Raw genomic sequence first — 21,201 nt, 5'->3', positions numbered from 1 at the left:
ATGCAATATATAACATACAATTCTTTAGATGCATGATGCATCACAACTAGCTTGAAAATGTTAGACTAGAAGGAAAAAGCCATTGTGTTTCATGACCATGCCTAAATTATAAAAAATCTAATATTGACAGTGAAAGTCGTGATAATGTTTTATTCAACTCCACAATAACATGAGTAACATCATTGCCCCTCTAGTCTAAGGTTTGTCAAAATGTCAATCAAGTGTAACTCTCACCCTCATTATCCCAAGTCTTTCGTTATCTAACTACTATGTATCATTATTGCATCACTTGGCCTATATCTATATTAATGTTCCAGATCTATATGTTTTCACTTGAGTTTTTGTTGAAAGAACAATAATCACATAATAAATCACTCACACCAAAAAGTGCATCATACCTTCTCAACATAAAAGAATCAGAGTAGCATTAGAAAATTGCAACAATGGTAAATGGTATCATATTCTTCGTGAAGATATTATAAAACTATTATTTGAATCATAAAAGAATTAATTTAGAAGGTGAGAAACTTAATTATCATGCAAAGTCTTCCTCATCATTACAAGGTTCTCAATAAGTTATAACACCCCATATTGATTTACCTAGAATATCAATAAGAGCAGGTCTAACTGGACCGGAATATATTAAAATTGAGGAATTAAACTGATCTTTTACACAAGTAGTCTGAAGGAAATACAAATATACATGATTTAATTAAACTGAATAACTGTCATTATGTAACTGTTAACATCTTTACATCAGAGTCATGGTAACTGCTAAATACATGTACATGTAGCATAATCCTATACAAGTGTTTATTAAGCTTGAAACAGGTAAACATCGAACCGTCTTCCATAATCTCACTGACTTGTCCAATCCTCAGCTTCTTGAATGAGCAACCTGTTACCTAAAATCAATAATTGTGGGGTGAGACTACTAAGCCTCAGTGGATTTCTTACTACCCACTACTTGGTGTACTAACACCGTGCTCTGAAAATAGCTGATCACCGATAAACTTATATTCATTAAAGAACAACATAACATAAATAAAGGTGTATCACACAATATCAATCTTATTCATTTTACAGGAAGCTTTCGAGGTGAGTATATCTCAAAATGGTGTGTATATGTACACAAGTAAAACAAAGTGTTGAAATATTTTTGTTATATGTAACCCCAAATTGAGTGTATTATATTATGTTACATAATTTATGTACATACCTTCATGTTTCCAATTAGCATAGTGATCAACATAAAGATTTTATTGATTGAAACAAATTTCAAAATTGGTAGGAAAAAAAAAACAAAGTCCATCAAGCAATTATCTAAATTACCTTCAGCACAGCTGCAACAGTGCCTGGGGGCTTGGAATCATCAGGTACTTGGAAGACTGCATTGTGCCTATGTGGATCAAAGGGCTCATTTGTAGGGTCAAATTTTTCTACTCCAAACTTTTTAAGCACCTGTAAGTAGAAGCAATACCTTCAAAACAATAGCCCGAGGGACAAATAATTTCATGATAAGTTTATAACCATGAAACAGTATGGAAACACATTAAGATGCCTAGGTCTTTACTCAAATTCCCCACCTGATTTAACCAATCAAAGTTCAAAGGTAAGCCAATCATCATATTTACAACCTTTCAACTGATCATCAGAACCAAAAAACAACCAAGTTATTTTCAAAACAACAATAGGGGAGATAGATAAAAACATCAGAATAAGATCATATCCAACATGTCTTAGGTTTTAAAATGAAATTTGGCAAAATGAAATTGTAAGATACAAACAAAAACCAGTACGCAAAATGAGTCACGGTGAGAATCAATATGGCAAAAATGGAGGAAAATATTAAGAATTCTCTTCATTGGTATAAGAAGCTTGCAGTTACTTTCAAGTTAAAATATGATTATTATACTAAGTTACTAACAAGGTTTACAGCAAAATAAGAAAGTACTATATATCCTCGTTTAAATATCATAATAATGATAAATAAAACAGAGATTTAAACACAATACATGGAATTTCATAACTACTTATAATTCTTACAAATTTTGATTGAAAATACATGGAGATTGGCCTTATTTATACTAAGTCCTAGAGGCCAAATTAAATTAGAGATGAAATAAATAAATAGCTACAATATATTATTAGGGAGTTTTACTGTGTCACTTCCTCCAGCTCCATCAAGGTCGTCGCTCCATCAACCTCTTCATCTGAATCTCAGTCATGGGCACAGGCGGCAACACCACTGGTGGTGGCTGAGGAGTTAAACTCCTCCTCCTGTAGCAGCACAGAACTGCCACAGCCACCATCAAAACCAGAAAACCCAAAACCCCGATAATGAGCCCAACTACCCATGATGGTGGTCGGTAGGGGTTGGAGTCAGGGTGGTCAAATGTGAAAGTCGGTAATATAGTATCGGGTGGCTCAGGGAAGGAGGCCGGTGATATACTCGTCGGCGGCCCACTGAAGGTGAAAGTGAACAATGACATTATAACAAAAAGAAGAAGAAGAAGAAGAAGAAGAAAAAAGAGGGATTATATTTATTGAAAAACAGAGTTTGAAGAAGAAAGGGTACTGTGTATATGCTTAAGACTTAAGAAGAAGAAGTTTAGGAAAAATCCTACAACATGAAAAAATAGGAAAAAATGAAAATTGATTAGCAAGTTTAGAAATGAACCTTGTTGGTAGATTGAGGAATGATTAGGGAATGAAATTGATTGGAGAAGTTATGGAATTGTTGTTGGGGAATTCGCTGAGTAGAGAGAAGTGAGGTTCAGGAAATGGTTGTTGAGAAACGGGAGAAAAGGTTGTAGAAGAACATTGTTGAGGATTTTGAAGAAGAAATTGATGAATGAAGAAAGAATAAAGGGTTGAGATATTTTTTGAAGAGTGAATGATGAAGAAGAAGGAAGAAGGGATCTTTGTGAAAAACAGAGTAGAATAGCGAAGAAGAAACTAGAATACGTTATGTCGTTAACTAATTCCTTTATTGACTATTCTGCCCTTGAGTTTTAAATTGACACTCAGAGTCCGTTTGATTTGCTAAAAAATAAGGGACTGGACAGGACAACTGTAGTTGTACTGTGTTTGATTATAAAACTGTTTCAGGAACTGGACAAACTGGGAGGCAATGGACAGGACAAAAACAGAATTTTTTGTCCCTCACTAAATCACAGCACAACTTTTTGTCCGCAGTACAAGTTGTCTAAAATGCCAAAATACCATTTTATTAACAAAATATCGTATAAGACAAAAAATGTTCAATATCTCAATAGTTTGTTCTGTGATGTTCTGTCATGTGTTGTGTTGTTCTGTCTTGCACTGTTCTGTCCAGTGCTTATCCTTTAACAAATCAAACACACCCTCAATGCTACCGCCCACTTGCGGACCCTATTTAAAGCCAGAGTTTTTTTTGCTCTGCATGGACTTCGTCCACCGAAATCGGCACCAGGGGAATCGAACCTAAAAACATGAGAGGACATACTCCAAGGATCCAATCCAACACCACTAGACCAACCTAGTGGGTTAGTTGCTGTATTATATTGTGGTGAATCTCATTGTGATTAACTTTTTTTATTTTATTTTTGTCTTTTGAGTTGCTCTTGAGATTCTCCTAAATTTGATGATTTTTTTTGCTTTAGTTGAAAATGGAAAAATCAATTAATGCACATAATATTGTTTGTTTCAAATATTGGAGAAAAAAAAGAGGACTAGAAACTGGCAATTATAGAAAATCTTAGTTGTGATGCATTTCATTCAACCATGTGTCACGTGAATACATATCATATCAGCCATTTTCCATATCTCTATCAGACAAGAAAAAAATTAAGAGAGTTCTATATTTAAAAATAGAGATAGTCCTACTAATTATGCAAATTTAAGTAGGGTCACTCACCTAATAATAATTTTTTTTGAAGAAGTCAAATAGTAATATATTAACAAAACAAAATTTTGTGCATTTAGATTGTGTGCTAATTCTTAAGAAAATGACTAATTTTATTGATTTTACAATAAAATTAATATTATTTATTAAAACATCCTTATATTATAAAATTCAATAAATAATGATATAGTGAAGAAAAAGAAAAGTAGTAATGAAACACTTATTATAAAATATATAGATAAAATATCTATCTAGCTCCCCATATAAGTGAGACATTGTTTAGTAGAATATTTTGTAAGAACGTTAATAAATGGCTACACTGTTAGCAAACAAGATATATATATATATAATGCAGGGGGCCATATATTATGTAAATGTCTGTTTTTTTCTTTTTCTAGTAAAATATATTAGACAATCTAAATTTACTTATGTATTATTTTCCTATAAAAACAATTGTAAAAAAAAAAGTCGAAAGTGGCAATTAGGCACATGCATATGCATCCAACTCCAAGTTTGCAACAAAATGAATATAGACTATTTTTATTATTAGTATATGGAGTGTTTGTTTGTTAGTTTTTGACTCAAGAAAGAATATAGTTTGTCGATGAACAATAATAGTAGTAATGTTTTGTAAAAAAAAAATAATAATACAGAAGCATAAAGAATTGTGCTATAAAGAATTGTGCATTGGACTAAGCATGACATGGCAAGTGGTCAACTAAAACTTAGTTTACGGCAACAATATAACCAACGTGAACTAAGCCAACTTCAAACATATAATAATAATAATAATAATAATAATAATAATAATAATAATAATAATAATTTATATCATTATGAAAATGAACATGAATTAGCTATATTAATATGTGGGGTCAACTTTTTGTTCTTTATAAACAACCCACGTTAAAGTAAAAATTACTTAAATCAATTATAAATTTTTTATAGTTCCTAATTCGTACTTCTATTAGTTAAAATAGTCCAAAACGTTAAATTGGTGTTAACTCTAATGATGTGTCCATTTTTTTCTGCCACATCATATGCTTATTGGAATGTCCACATGGCAAGGGACTAAAATGATAACAAAACCTCTTTCATATTAAAAAGAAGAACAAAGTTAATTTTTCATCTTTTTCCTCCATTCCAAGATTACCATCAATCACCTTACTTACAAAACACAATCTAAGATTAGTTATCCAAGTTTTAATAAAACTAAATCACTTCTTAAAGTCAAGTTTTATTCTACTAATCACCTCTCAACAAATCATCTTAACATTCTCAAATCTCTTAAACATATCATGCTTCACAAACTCAATCAGATCCGTACCAACAACAAATTGCAAGTGGGAAAATCCATTTTTCCTGGTAATTGATGATGATTGTGATGGTTTCCAAAGTGCATGTAATAGTTCTTCAATTTTTTCATGGTATTTGTCATTGTAGAGTTTGTGTTGTTGGTATTTTCGGGTTTACTTTTATGTTGTAAATTCGATAAAAGAAAATTATTTTGAAGAGTTTTACACTAATTTGTAGTGTTGTAACTCCCTGAATGTTAAATTCGTTAGTCAGTTAGGTTCAAAACGTTAAATATCTGTTAAATATGATGATGTGGGATTATGAGTACAATATTTAATAATTTGTTGATTTTTTAATGTCCATTTGCCTTTTATTTTAATTAACCTTAATTTAAAAAAGAAAAACATAATAAAACACAACAAACTAAAATAAATTAAACTCTTAAAAAAAAACCCCAAATAAATTCTAATGTGTGGGTATGAATTTGTTTGGGTTTGAATTTATTTTAGTTTTTTTAATCAATATTTTTAATCACTGAACCATGTCAATAATCAATATTTTTAATCCTTCTCTAGAAGTAACTCTTGAAATCGCAACAAATAACTGACCATGTGAAAACCCTGCGACGAAATATATATATCCCAACATGCTTAAGAGATTGTCCTTGACTCTTATTAGTAGTCATCGCAAAAGAAATGAAAAAAATTGACTCCGTTGAAAATTAAAAGGAATTCTTACGAAAACTTGATCGCTAATATTACTTCCTGAAATAATTTTTCCTTCAAGAACACGTTTTCCCATTCTTGTAGTAAGTCTTGTTCCATTGCAAAATCCTAATTTTTTATTTAAATTCCTTAATAGCATAACTGGAACTCCAACTTTAAGTCTCAACTTGTTATTTGGAAGCCCCAACGTAGAAATCATGTTTAAAAATTTGGGAGTGTGAACATCATCCACTACTTGATCATCTACGTTGTGTGCGAGTAGAGTATCATAACTCAAATATGTTTTTTCTTCATCAGGAATTAAATCCAACATATAATCATTTATTATTTCGACTACGGAATTTTTAGGAGCTAGTATAGCTCTATTTTGGAAATATGTTGTATCTTTCATGTTTTGTAAAATATGTGGATATGTGCTTTCAACGATATAGAAGCAAGAGATCACCTGAATTTGGAATCAGTAAATCTAATGGAATATCAAGTTGTAAATAACAGTCGTTGCTATCTCCAATTTCTCCCTCGCAGACACCCAAAACTCATTCAGAAAACAATCTCTTTTGTTCAACGCCTGTACTTGAAGCACCACTGAAAAGCCTCGTGTTTTTACTCAATGTTAAAGCTTCACAAAAATCCCAAAGAACTGGAGAATCGATAGTAGTATGAACAACTTCTGGCCTTGTACCTTTGGATATTACTGGTAGAATTCGTCTGAAATTTCCGCCCAAAACGACAACTTTTCCACGGAGGGAATGTGTTTATTTTTCATATCAACAGACTTGAGAATTGCTAGATTTCTAATTATCGATTTTTAATTGGTTAAACCATGCAATGAAAATTGATGATGCTTAGCTGTCGTATGAAATCTTTCCAATGAGAATTGATGGTGCTTAACACTTTGTGTACATAATTTTAATCACACTTGGTGTACTTGTCATAGTGACCATAATTTTAATCACGATAAATGTAAAAAATTGTTAAGATCATATCATAAACATTGACATGCATGCCTGTGAAATGATCAAGTTTTTAAGTTCTTCATCTTAATAGTCCATACATAGTAAAATGGAAACATAAATTTCTTTCCCCCAAACTTAATTTAGTTGTTTTATCCATCTTCCTTCCATTTTGGAATCAAATCCTAAGATCCTTTTGATTTTGAGTTACCAACATAGTTTTAGTAACATAATTTTTCAACTGTGCTGAATCTGAGTCTTTTAACACAATAGGTAATCCCAAAAAAATTGATTTCACATATTTTGGTTTTGAAAATTTGAAAGTGCTTGAATCACCTATAGGAAAAGTTCTATCACAATTTTCTCCTGTTCCTCTCTTATTTACATAACCTGGATAATCACTTATATTAAATGGAACTTTTTCAACAAAAGACCAAACTAAATTTCTCTGCACATTTTACTATTTTCAATTTAGAAAAAGGCTTGTTATTCTTGTGTGTAATGTGAATTTCACCATCAATTGTTAGCATATTCTTTGCACTCCTTATAAACCCCAACACCACTTCTTGATGAAGCCTGAAAATAACAACACAAACACCAACAATCTTAATATATAATTTTTTTTTTTTTGAAAACTTGGTATCCGGTCTTAGGACCGACTAATCCAAGGGGACCAATCCCACCGCCCACTTGCGGGAGCCCCATTTAAAGCCAGAGTTTTTTTTGCTCTGTATGGACTTAGCCCACCGAAATTGGCACCAGTGAGAATCGAACCTGAGACCTTGAGAGGAGCATACTCCAAGGGCCCAAGCCAACACCACTCGACCAACCCCAAGTGGGTTAATCTTAATATATAATTATTTACATATTGTGTTAAATATTTCAAGTTTTAGTTAATCTGATTAACAAATCCTTAATATAATCTCTGACGTTATAAGCGAATGTCATATTTATAGTCCCAAGCAAAAGTCATATTCAAACTATGTGTTAAGAAGTGGGCAATTGTGGCTTCAAACTTGTGCCCCATAGATATTTAATTATATGAGTTGTATTTGGGCGCCGATGTTATTTATTTATTTTATTATATTATAGAGATGCGAAGTTTTCATCGTTATTCATCGTTCTTCCCACCTCATAAAACAGCTGGCCCATCCTCTCGAGTCTTGGCTATTGATGATATAAACCAGAGTGTGTCTGTGTGTGCGCGCGCATATAGATGGCGAGAAAAGACTAGTATTCTTCTTTAAGAGAGGCAACTCAAATTTATAAACATTACTTCAAGTGAGTAGTTATAATACATAGTAAATTGTTATGATAGTAAAATTCATTGTTCAACTCTTGATTGTAAATTGTTATTGCTAAACTGGTCATTGATCAGAAAGTTAAGTTAAACTGGTTCCATAAATCCTCATTAGCTTTCCCTAATCATGTACTAAGAGTTTCCCTAATCTATGTTCCATTGATGTCAAAATTAATAAATAAGCCAAATTCAAATTTATAATATAAATAAGTAAAAGTAAAACCAATTCAACTTTGAGAACACACACAAAAAAAATTGCAAGATTCCACAACTATATTATAATCAATCACAGTTATTCAAATAAAAACTATCCATCATTAATTCAACTTGAAATGATATTACACAACATAATAGAAAACTATAAAACATAGACTCACACACGAACACTTGACACAACACGGATACTGACACACTTAAACACGAAAATGACATAATTTATTTAAAATAAACCCACATATATATAATTAAAACCCCTTTTACAATCAACCACCATGTCTCATGCCACTATTTAAGCTGCCATATGAGAAACAAAAGCGACAAAGGAGCAAATATGAGAAGGGGAACAACAGCAGCCAAAGTGACCGAAGAGCTGCCGCAAGAGAGTGTTCCAAGCTTCATCTGAGCGAGGTCAACAATGACGGACAGAAGGAATGCCACCCCGAGAATAAATCCAATATCTGAGAGGATGAGCATAGTACGGCAGCCAAAGCTGAGAGTAGGGCCGGAGGCATTTCTAAGTGCAAAGGCTGTGATGGCAGAGCAGATGAAGGAGGTTAAGGCATAAAACTGACAGATAACCAAGCTCGCCGGGATGTCGTCGGTGGGAGCACATGCTGGATCAGGAGATAGCGTATTGGATGGGACTTGGTTTGGGTTGAGAGACAAACTGAGGAAAACTGCCAATGCAAAGAGAGACTTTATGAATGTGGAGTCTGCTACAAGGATGTTCACGGTGGCGGTGACGGTGGCCTTGACGGCGGCTGTGGTAGCATTGGTTTCAGTGGTGATCGGAGGTGGTGGTAAAGTTACAATTTCTTGGTCATCTAAGTATGCCATTTTTTCTATATATGTTCAGTGAAATCAGAGAATGAATTGAATTAAGCTGTGGTGTGGTTACTTGGTTTTAAAGAAAAAGTGATTATCATTTTTAGCAATAATGTTACCGTTTCAATAATCTTAACGTTGGAAGTTTTTTGCCATTTTGGAGAAACTTTGTTTTTAAAATTTCTAATGGAAGATATATCGTTTTTGAGTTCGGTGGTAACGAGGGATGAATAGTTTCCGTCAATGGATGGATATGGGCTGCCGATTAAATGGGCTATTATCTCTATCAGACCCAAATAGATATGGTCTCTTCCGTGTTGCTCTTATCAGACTTTTTTTTGTCACCGATCTATTAGTTTCTCGCGCGTTCGACGAGTTTTTACTACTTAAAAATCAGAAATTTTAGAAAAAAATCATATATAAATTCCATGAGTTTAAATATCAACTATTTAAGTAGTGGACATTTATAAATAAGAAATTTGAGAAAAAAAACACCCCCTAACATGAAAATTTAATGATTTTAAACGTTAGCTAGCGGACGTTATTAAAATGACAATTTTTTAAGGAAAAACACCCTCCTAATGTGAAACTTTCTCATTTTTATCATGCCCACTACTAAGTCGCAGGTTGGGGTGTTAGTGTAATTTTGTAGGACGCATGACAAAATGGGTAGGGTGGCAAAAGAAATTCTCTGCTTACATAAACAAAATATGGATTCAAATATGCGGCAGTAACATTTGACACGGTTTCTCAATGTTTTAAATCACAACCATTGATTTTAGATCGGACGGCTTTGATTAATCTGACACCAATAAATATCAACCAGTAATTTAGATCGGACAGATGATATCATTACCGGTAATCTCAACTGTGTAATCCTATTCCATACTGTAACCCTATTCCATAAAATCGGAGGTAGTAAGTTGTATTTGTGTTGAATTTAAATAATATTTAATATGAAATAATATGTTACAAAAGTCACGTAATTTTATAGATTTGAAATCTTAATGTGAGTTTGTCACATTAGGATTGTAATTGGACCGGTTTGGATCGGTTTTGAGTGAATTAAATGTTCGAACTAATGAACTATCGATTAGTTTGGTTTGGTTCGATTTTTAGTGTTTTTAAAAAATGAATCCGAACCAAACTCGTTGGTTTGGTTCGATTTGGTTCGGATACTTTGCTCGGTTTTATATCGCATTATTTTCGATGAATTATTTTCGATGTATTTTCATGGTATTATTTTTGTTCCGATATACAACAAATACAAAATACATCTCTTTTTTCCATAAATTCATTAAATACATAAAACAACCATATTAAAATCAAATTCAAAATACAATTCTCATAAGTTCATCAAATGAATAATACAACCATTAAGTTCATAATAGTTCATCAAATATAAAATATAACCATATCGGTTATTAGTGATTTTTTTAAGTAGGGTTGTACATTTCTTTTTTAATAGATGTGTGGGTTGGGCTGCACTAAAAATTAACTTAATAATATATATATATATATATATATATATATATATATATATATATATATATATATATATATATATATATGAGGAGGGTTATATTGACTCCAAGAGTAAGTTTTATAACTTACTCCAAATCTTGACCTTTGATTTTAATTCCAATTAATGGCTAAGATTGATTGATAATAATTATTAAGGTGATACTTATTTCTTTGTTGCACTGGAAAATAAGGATGATCAAAACATACCTCAAATAGAATGAATTAATGAATTCTTCTACCATAAAAAAAGAAGAAATTAAACCATTAATTATCAAAAATCAAAATTATCAAAATAATGATTCTTCGCCTTTGTTAATTTTTTATACGCATAATAAATTGCATAGTAGAAAGGATAAAAATACTCTACCAAAAAAAAAGTATAAAAATACAAATGATAACATTTGTACCAACAAAAAAAGAAAACAAATTTTAAACCAAAAAAAAAGGTAAACAAATGATTGCATAAAAATAACAATAATTGGTACATTTTCTTATAAAAAATATACAATAAAATAATCAACTCCATTTAAAATAGTTCAACATAACAACGGCAAAGGAACACATGAATAAAACACATAACACAAATAAATAACCAATATTATGTACCAAAAAAATAAATTAAATAACCAACATTAACTCTTGCCATAAGCATAATAAGAGCTAAAAGTTCAAAAGCAAAAGATATAAAAATCCAAAAAAAATCATCACTATGGTCCAACCATCATCATAAACGCGGATTGAACAAACATAAAATTAGGTGTATAGACAAAGAGAAGAAAAGAGCACACATGAAATAAATGGTGTATTGTCAACAAAAAAAAAAAGAAAAAGAAATGTTGTACTTAAAGTGTCCAAAAAAAAATGGTTTATTCGTAAAAAAAATAATTGTGTACTTACAATTAATTGCTAGAGTTAATATATTCTATTTAAAGTATGTTTTGATAATCTTGATTTTCAAGTGCAACAAAGGAATAAGTCTCACCTTAACAATTATTATCAATCCATCTTAGCCATTAATTGGAATTAAAATCAAAGGTCAAGATTTGGAGTAAGTTATAAAACTTACTCTTGGAGTCAATATAACCCTCCTCTATATATATATATATATATATATATATATATATATATATATATATATATATATGGGGATGGATCAAATTACACCGGTGTAATATTTGAGTAATGTTATACCACTCAATAACGCTTTAACGAATACAAATTTTACAAAATCCACCGTTGAATTGAAAGCGTATATCGTATAGATCATATATGTTGAATTATATAAAAATCTAAAATATATATATATATATATATATATATATATATATATATATATATATATATATATATATATATATATATATTGGTTTGGTTCGGTTTGTCCAATGAATCTTAAAACTGGAACCGAGAACCGAACCAAACCGCATCGATTTTCAATTGATTCGGTTGGGTTTTTAATCCGAACCATAAAAATCGATTTTTTTCCAGTTTGGATTGATTTGGATCGTCGATTCAATTGAATTTTTCTGATCCGCCAGTCCACGATAACACAATAAACACTATATTCAAGAAAGAAAGAAAAAAACTATATAGTACTATGTATAAATTACTAAAATAATATGATTTATATTAACGAGTAAAATAATATGTTCCGTATAAATTACAACAAATTCATATATGTCACTAGGAATATTTGAGAGATTATGGATGAAACTTGTGCTAAAAGATAAAGTGTGAAGGTCCTACAAATTTGTTTTGTGATATTGCTCGGAATCTTCTCACCCAAAAATAAAGACTTAATTTCACCAAAGTATTGTTCATAATCCTATTCAGCATGACATGACAAAATATAACAAAATGCAGGACTAATTACAAGTTGCTTCTTTCACAAACTCAAACATTCTTCAACATTTCCCAACGTAACAAAATTTAAACAAAATCGTTGAAAAGATAAATGTTTTTTGGTGTACATTTTTTTTTGAAAGCTTGGTCTAAATTTTAGAGTATGCATTCTTCGCTTCTTCATAAAATTGTGCACATTGAGATTAAATTTGAATTTGAATTTGTTGTGGTGTTGATCGGAGAATAAATAGTGGTTTCAATCAAATTTGTTGAAGTTGAAATGCGAACCGTCTGATCTTTACTCGACAACTTCAATTCACATTCACTTGTATCTTTTAACCGCAGTGAATTTGGGTCTACTGATATTTCTGATATTGCCACAAAAGATTGAACATTTTTTGCTTTTGAGAACTTGAAGGTGCTACAATAATAACCAACATCAAACTTTCCATCCCAATTGAGTCCAGATCCTCTTCTATTAGTGTAACATGGATATTCTTGCATTTTAAATGGCACCTTCTTATTGTGTGTTTGGTTCTGCGGCGGAGAGAATTGATTTTGGCAGAATTGATTCTGTAAAATTGATTCTGGCCAAAATTGATTTTAAGCTGAAGTGGTTTATGTTTGGATATATTCATGAAAAAGTGAGTTGAACAAAAAATTTGAGTGTAAAAATCAATTCTAGAATCAGAAGCCACGATCTCTATCTCTTCTCAACTTCTTCCCTCAACTAAACAAAGTGTAAATAATGGTTTCATTGTTACATTGGAAACAGAAACACGATAAGCTATGATGACAAGCTACAAAAATGTCACTTCTATACTGCAAAGAGAAAGCTATCATCACAAGCTATCAGGAAAATATGTTGTCAGCCTTGTTTTTACTCGATGCACTATCTTTTCTTCTCAGCCGTAAACCACCAACACCGGCAACTAACCGCCACACCCAGCCTTGTTCATTCTCCTCATTAAAAATAATAGTTGTATTTTTTAAAATGAGTAGTGTACCTTTGGAATCACGAGAAGTTGCTACCATGTTGGAAGCAGAACCAAATGCATTTTGTGTTAATCTTTGAAGTTCAAAAGTAGTAGTATTGCAAAGTCACTTTACGGATGGACATTAGCTACAAGAAGATCAATGGTTTATTTTTTGGGAAGGGTGTTAGCCTTTAAATTGATCCAATTATGAGATGTCATTACTACTCCAATCGAAGAGTCTCAAGTACGGATGTCGATAGATATCTATGGCTGGATATATATATAGTACGATATTCGTGTGTACTTCATTAGATAAATATGATATTTGTATCCGCTTCATATTCATGCGGGTACCCACTAAACGGGTAATTTGGGGGTTTTAAGATATCTGCGGATATTAACAGAAATCCATGGATAATATATTTTAAAAAATATTAGTACATAATAATATTCATTTATTTCACTTTCAATTTAAATTAATGTCACCACATTCACTTTTTTTTTTACAAAAATTTAATATAATATCCATATATTTCTCTTTAAAACAATAATATACATACATTTCTAAATAAAATAAAAGCCTCTTTTATATTTAATAACTAAAGATATTTAAGGAATTTTCTTATTTATTAGCGGGTATGGATATCCGCGGACGTGGATACCATTAAATCCGTATTCATGTCCATTAAATATGGGTAATTAAAATATCCATTTATTTCATCCGTGGATATCCATAGTTATCTGTCCCGTATCTGTGACAGATTTTATCCGCGGAAATTTGCGGGTATGGATATTTTTGCCATCCCTAATCTCAATTCTCATCGTGTGTACGTGCACAAATTGAGCTTTCCAATGGCCTTACAATTAATTTACTCTCTTTATTTTCTTCATAACCCATAGAAATTGTTTATCCCTTGAGTATGACTCGGTTGGTACTTGGTAGGGACATTGCTTATAATTATAAAAAATAGGGATTGAGGTTTGAACCTTTACTATCACATTTTAATTTAAAAATTGAAATTTTAACTATTAAGTTACTTGACAAAAAAAATTGTTTTAACATTTTTCTATACAACTTATTTTTTAAAAAATATACAAAAAAATAATTTAAATTATCATGTTTTTGTTTTCTTTAATAAATATAATTTTTTGTTGCTTTATAATTTTGGATGGAAAGAGTATTTGGACACACACTTAAAACTAAAAATAAATAAATTTCAGATAAAATAGATGGGAATATCACATTTATATGAAATTAGAACAAGTGTAAAAAAGTGAAGTGACACCGAAGGAGTTTTTTCTTAAGTGAAAGTTGTTGGATTCAATTTCAAAAACTAGCATTAGCCAATTATTATATAGTAATATTTCTTGTGTTTCGTGAGCTTAATTCAATTGATATGAATATTACGTTTTATATATATAGAAGCTAAGATTCGAATGTGGGACACCCAATTTATTCACTTAAAAATAAAATTTTTAGTCATTAAGTTATCTGATAAAAAAAAAAGTAGGCTTAAATGAATTTTGTATTCCTGTATTTAAAAGAATAAAAAATGAGGTTTTAATCTCCTATTTTAAAAATTAATTTTTGATTCCCAATTTTATTTATTTTGAGTTTCCATCCCCATCCCATTTTAATGTGAATTTTATGCATTGATGTACGTGCAGTGGTCAACTAATTCTTATATTATGGGACGGAGGGAGTATAAAATATAGAATTACAACAATTGTAAAGTGCCGATGGTTTTGTTAGATGAAGACCACAAAGAACATTAACCAATTTCCATTGGTGTTTTGTTCTTATTCTATGCTTATTCTATGCTTATAGTTTGACAACAATTGTAAAGTGCCGATGGTTTTGTTAGATGAAGACCGCAAAGAACATTAACCAATTTCACATCCTTCTCACACATTTCCATTATTTTACGCAATTCGTAGTGTGCAATTATAGTTTGAACTTGAAGTAACAAGAGCGATTAGAATATTTATCTACAAATTCATTTTTATCTACACATTTCTATTATTTTATTAATATTGTTCTATTCACTTGCCTACCGAGCTTGGTTTGCTTATGACCTAAATTGGAAAATATTAACAATATATAAATATTATTATTGGACCTCAAAATTTTGAGTTGGGGACCGATGTCGTCGCTCACACTACACCTCCATATGTAGTGGTCGAGTCTGATTGGGAGCATTAAGGTGTTGAAAAATATAGTGTGCCAAAAAAATGTTCATTTGGCCTAGTGGTGAGGATACATTTCAAATTTTTTATGAAATTTTCATTTAATTATTAAACTCATCTCAAGCTGGTCCGATTCAGTGTTGGTTTTACTGGTTCACCGGTTTGACTGTTAAACCAGTCGGGTCACGCTGATTTTTAATGGTTTGATTGTAGAACTGGTTTTCGATTCCCAAACTTTTTATACTATGAATATTATTTTTAACTCGAAAATTATATTCCGAACTTTTTGCATGGACAAAGATGTAATTTCAGGGGATAAAAGAAACGTTGGCTAAGAGAATTTTTCCTTCCTTATAGCATTGACATATTTACATGACAGGCTATACTGGTTTTGGCCCTTGAACATTTTGACGATTTCTTTCTAGTGTTATTCAAAATCCCTTCAAATCCTACTAGAAATGTAAATAAACATTTTAGATGTAGAAATCTCATTGGTTGTATACACAATTAATCTCAATGGCATGATACTTTTGAAAAACCCATTTATATCATTGTGTCTCCGTCTCCATGAATTGGAAATAACCCTTTAAAATAAAGTTTCAATATATCACCAAAAAAAAAAATAAAGTTTCAATATATACAATTTTATTTCAGTAGCATGCAGTCAAAACAAATTTGGTAGGGGGGGACCGCATGTGAGAATTATTACCAAGTCTATACAAAAGAGAGTCTTAAGAGGCATAACTTAGCTGAAAAAATTTAAGGAAATATGAGTGTACTTGATGTGCACCCATAATTATGGAATTTTAAAAAGTTGCTAGTACATAATAATAAAATTTGGTTTTAGACAATTTTGATTGTGTTGGATGTAGTAATTTAAAATTAGAAATTTAAATTTTAGGCAAATCAAATGTTTCAATTTTGATTGTGTTACAATTTTTGTTCATTTTAATGCAGGTTAGACAATCGAAGACGAATAAGAAAGTAATTTGTGCATTAGATAGAATGTTGCTTTTAGCTATGGTGGAGTTGCGTTCAGCTCAAGAGAACCACATTTGCTTAGGGAGTTATTATTTTGACTTATGACGTTTTTCTCTAGGACTAGTAGATTCTTTATTTTATTTTTTTTGACAAAAAGACTAGTAAATTCTTAGTTATAGTAAATAGTATATTTTTGTTTTGAGAATTTGGTTGTAAACTATAATTTCAAGAACTATGTTAATATGTTAAACTTATGGTTACAATTAGAAAAAGTGATTTGTATTAAATTTGTCAGGAAATTGAAGTAGAGGAAATTGAGGGAATTTTAAATTTGTCACAAATATTAGTGAGGAATTTTAAACCTGTCACAATTATTAGCGAGGAAATTTTGTTATAATAATAACAACTATTTTTTTGTTTTTGTAAGAATAATAACAACTAATTATACTGAATTTTTTTTACAATAAATGACTTTACATGGAGTAATTAGTAGAAATAAGTGACGATGTTTAATAAATAGGAACCGGAATAACAGGTTCCCTATTTGAGATACAAACTATTGATTGAATATTTAAATTTTTTTTTCCAAGATATAAATAATAATGCATGGATTAAGCATTTCCCATCATGGGAATTTTTTATTTTTTTGGTGAAATCCCATCATGGGAAATTTAATTCATCTTCCCAACCTCACCTGGAAACTAATGAAGAAATTAAAAAGAAACCATGTTAAATTAATGTTGATGTTTAAATAAGTGAGTGAGTGGTCCTGCTTTATTATGGATGCCACAAAACAATCTATGTCGTTTTCTTTATACAACCCAGTCCCACTGTTTAATTTGGTCGATTATTGTGAAGCTTCAAACAAAGTACGAAGAATATATATATGAAAATCAAAGCATGGTAATTATTAATTATCGGCAAATGCTAAATAGTGTCTCAGGGACACTTGTTAAGAAGTTAAATTTGGAAAGTTTTGCTTGAAAATAGTGTAGTAAACCCAACAAAGTTAACTTTTAAAATTTTTAATTGTAATTATTAATAATTTAATTAAAAGCTTAAAAAATAACACACGGTGACCAAAAGTTGGTAGAATGATAGTGAAAATAATTATTAATATTATTGAATAAGAGTGCATAAAAATTATGGAAAAAAATATTAACTCAAAATGCTACCAATCTAGAGTTGGAAGTTAAAATGAAAATAATGCTTCCTGTTATGAATATTATTAGTGGATGTCCTGACCCATGTAATTGGCCCATTATGTTTACCTATATATAGATACTATGTATCACTATATTGTAACCCTAATCCTAGTGGTGAATAACATACACTATTCTTTCTCTCTTTTCTCTCTTCTTAATTTATACTATTACTCCTATTTACATTAGTTTATAAAACGTTATCAGCACGAGCTTACCAACTAAGGTACGCAATTCTTATTCTATTTTTATGAAATCACAAGTAGTTTTTATTTTTGATTATTATATGATTATGAATCGTTTGAACCTTGTATACTTATAAAGATCAAATAATAATAATTAAAATTAAATAAATAAATAAATAAGCATCATTCCTTTATGTATTTAATTGATTCAATGTTGTTTACGCTTCGTGATATCCGACATTTGTATGGTGAAGCATAACACTTTGATCATTAATATTACATAAAATGTTGATCAATTATTTATTTATTTATAATATGTATCTTGGATGTTTGATATTGTTTGAGTTTCGTGACCGACAATAGTCTGGTGAAGCATCATTATGCTTCGTGACCGACACCTGTATGGTGAAACATCGACACTTCGATCATCCAAAAGAACATAAACATATTTAAGAATTCATAATCTTGGTTCCTGAAGAACCTAGAAAGTTAATACATGAATTCCCGAAGAATTCATAATCTTGGTTCCTAAAGAACCTATTCTCAGTTCCTGAAGAACTTAGACATTTAATACATGAATTCCAGAAGAATTCATAATCTTAGTTCCCGAAGAACTTAGAAAAAAATTAATTTTGTTCCTGGAGAACTTACGAAATATCACCATTTATCACCATGCATCCCTAATGGATTGCACATCAAAAATATTTTTATGTGTTATATAGTTCCTGAAGAACTAATAAAACAACTTCTTTTTCTCTTCAATGAATTCTAGATGAATTCAATATTCATACATCCTTGAAGGATTGTAAATTGATAGTGATTTATTATATAGTTCATGAAGAACTCAATGGATAAAATTGTAAAATTCAATTGCTAAGTAAATTTCACAAAAGCATGTAGCATGAATCGCACCGTTTTTACGGCCTTACTGATTTAATTTATGAATTCCCGAAGAATTCAAAAGCATAGTTCTTGAAGAACTCAACATTATTCTATGTCAATTCCTGAAGAATTCAAAAGCATAGTTCCTGAAGAACTCATATTATTCTCTATGAATTCCTAAGAATTCAAAAGGGTAGTTCATGAAGAACTCAAGATTATTCCGTGTGAATTCCAAAAGAATTTAATAATTTAGTACACTACTAATATATTCATATGTCATTCATATGTACCGTCAAAAAAAAAATGTCATTCATATGTTAATTTGGTCAATCAATCTCATTGAAAACAATTGAATGCCTTTTATTTCTTTCTTTTATTGTTTTCAATTTATTACATTATCGGTTAATGAAGTATTATGATTGATTTATTTGAAATTAAATGATTTGTTTTGAAAATAAAACTAGTTGATTTGACAAATTTTCAAATATCAATTGAAATATCATATCGTTTAATTTCTTTTGTGATTTCTATTAGCCAAATTTTTGTAATTGTGATACTACCTATTAATATTAACCTTTTTAAATCATGAATTAATGGATTATTTATTTACATTATATTTGACAATTATGATGTTTCCTGTTACTTTCATATACTAAGTTTGAAAGTTACTAAAATAAAATGTGTGCATGACTTAATACTTTATTCATTTTATTTTATACGATAACTTTGTACTATGTGTTATTATGAATTAATTCAGCTACTACAATGCTTAAGGTATGAATTGTGTCTTATTAAGAAAATATTTTTCTTCCATAATAAATCAATTTAATTGATATTTTTTTCTTTTGTAAATAAAATTATAATTCATACCTTAATCATATCTTTTTTCTTTTGGAAACAAATTTAATTATAATTTATACCCGGAATATTTTTTATATATATATATTCAATTCAAGAATATTTGTTTAATATTAATATCATATCCTTGGTTTATGGGATTTGAATTTATTTTGTGAAATTTTTAAATATTTGGTGTTGATTGAATGTGAGAATTGAGAATCATATATAATTTTAAACTATATAATCTCACGATTTGAGCCTAAAATATTATATGATAAACTCTCTTTTACTTTAAAAGTTGTACCACTAATGTTAATTATTTTGTTAAAGTGTTCTATTTGGAAATTTATTTTAGGCTCAATTTAGTTAATAATTACACCAAATGTTTTTTTTACGATAATTATTACACCAAATGTTATTTATATGAATATTTGTAAATATTTTGTAAATTTTATATTGTCTTGTTGTTATTAGAATGCTCACTTGCAAACTGTTATTGAAATTATTATTTTGAGGAACTATTAAGACAATTGAGTATTAAATTATCCTTGCATTGATTTATTATTAGAGGTTTTTTTTAATTATTATATATTGGTTTGCCGTTGATTTGTGGCTATTTGAGATGACTTGTAAAGTCATCAAAGTTTATTGGCTCCATTTGCAAGGAAGAATTCGAGTGGCAACCTGAAGTTTGCTTGGAGCTCATTTATATAAATGTACCAATGATTGGTAAGGGCACTCACTTGCTAATATATGATGAAACGTTTTTAAACGGACATAAATGACAATAGTAACAATTCAGCCCAGTAATAAGGGAGATGTTGATTTGCAGAATAATTGATTGCATAAGTATAATCTTCTTGTCATTAATATATGAATATCAATATGGAAACAAGAAATGAAGAGATGTTGGATATCTCTATATATTACTACACATATTTTGGATAAATTAAGTGTAATGAAAAAGTTATAAACCAGAAGTTTATACTACACTTTTATATATAATAATGCAATTGAAGCACAAATTATTGTAAACCAGAAGTTTACAAATCATATTAAATTTATTGTTGGCAATACCGGTTGGGTCATCCCGAATTTATTATGATGCGAAAATAAAAAATCTATAGATATGTATTGAAGGGCCTGAAGTTCCTTCATTCCAATAATTTTTATGTGTTACTAGCTCCCAAAAGAAATTGATAATTTGTGAATATGGATCATTTAGACACTTTGTGACTTAAATTGATGCATCAACTAAATTGGTCATATGCATGTTTACTCACAACCAGAAGTTTGTGAGTTTATTTTCTCAAATAGTTTTGTTAAGATCTCATTTTCTAAATTCTTAGAAAATATTTGATAAGTATCGTATGTCAA

The 21,201-nt window shown here is 30.0% G+C and overlaps 1 protein-coding gene across 1 annotated transcript; it reads right to left on the bottom strand.

The window, feature by feature from the left end:
* Positions 1-8,488: 8,488 nt before the first annotated feature.
* Positions 8,489-9,235, bottom strand: LOC123920421. The gene has a single exon (XM_045972676.1). The coding sequence runs from the start codon at positions 9,214-9,216 to the stop codon at positions 8,665-8,667; it is 552 nt and encodes a 183-aa protein (XP_045828632.1). The 5' UTR covers positions 9,217-9,235; the 3' UTR covers positions 8,489-8,664.
* Positions 9,236-21,201: the final 11,966 nt, after the last annotated feature.

Source organism: Trifolium pratense, linkage group LG4, assembly GCF_020283565.1.
Source record: "Trifolium pratense cultivar HEN17-A07 linkage group LG4, ARS_RC_1.1, whole genome shotgun sequence".
In the NCBI taxonomy this organism is placed as follows: domain Eukaryota; kingdom Viridiplantae; phylum Streptophyta; class Magnoliopsida; order Fabales; family Fabaceae; genus Trifolium; species Trifolium pratense.
The sequence above is the reverse complement of the archived record's forward strand: the minus strand, read 5'-3'. Positions and strand labels throughout refer to the sequence as shown.

Coding starts and splice junctions, on each gene's coding strand:
- LOC123920421 (XM_045972676.1), bottom strand. CDS start 9,216: ATGGCATACTTAGATGACCAAGAAATTGTAACTTTACCACCACCTCCG.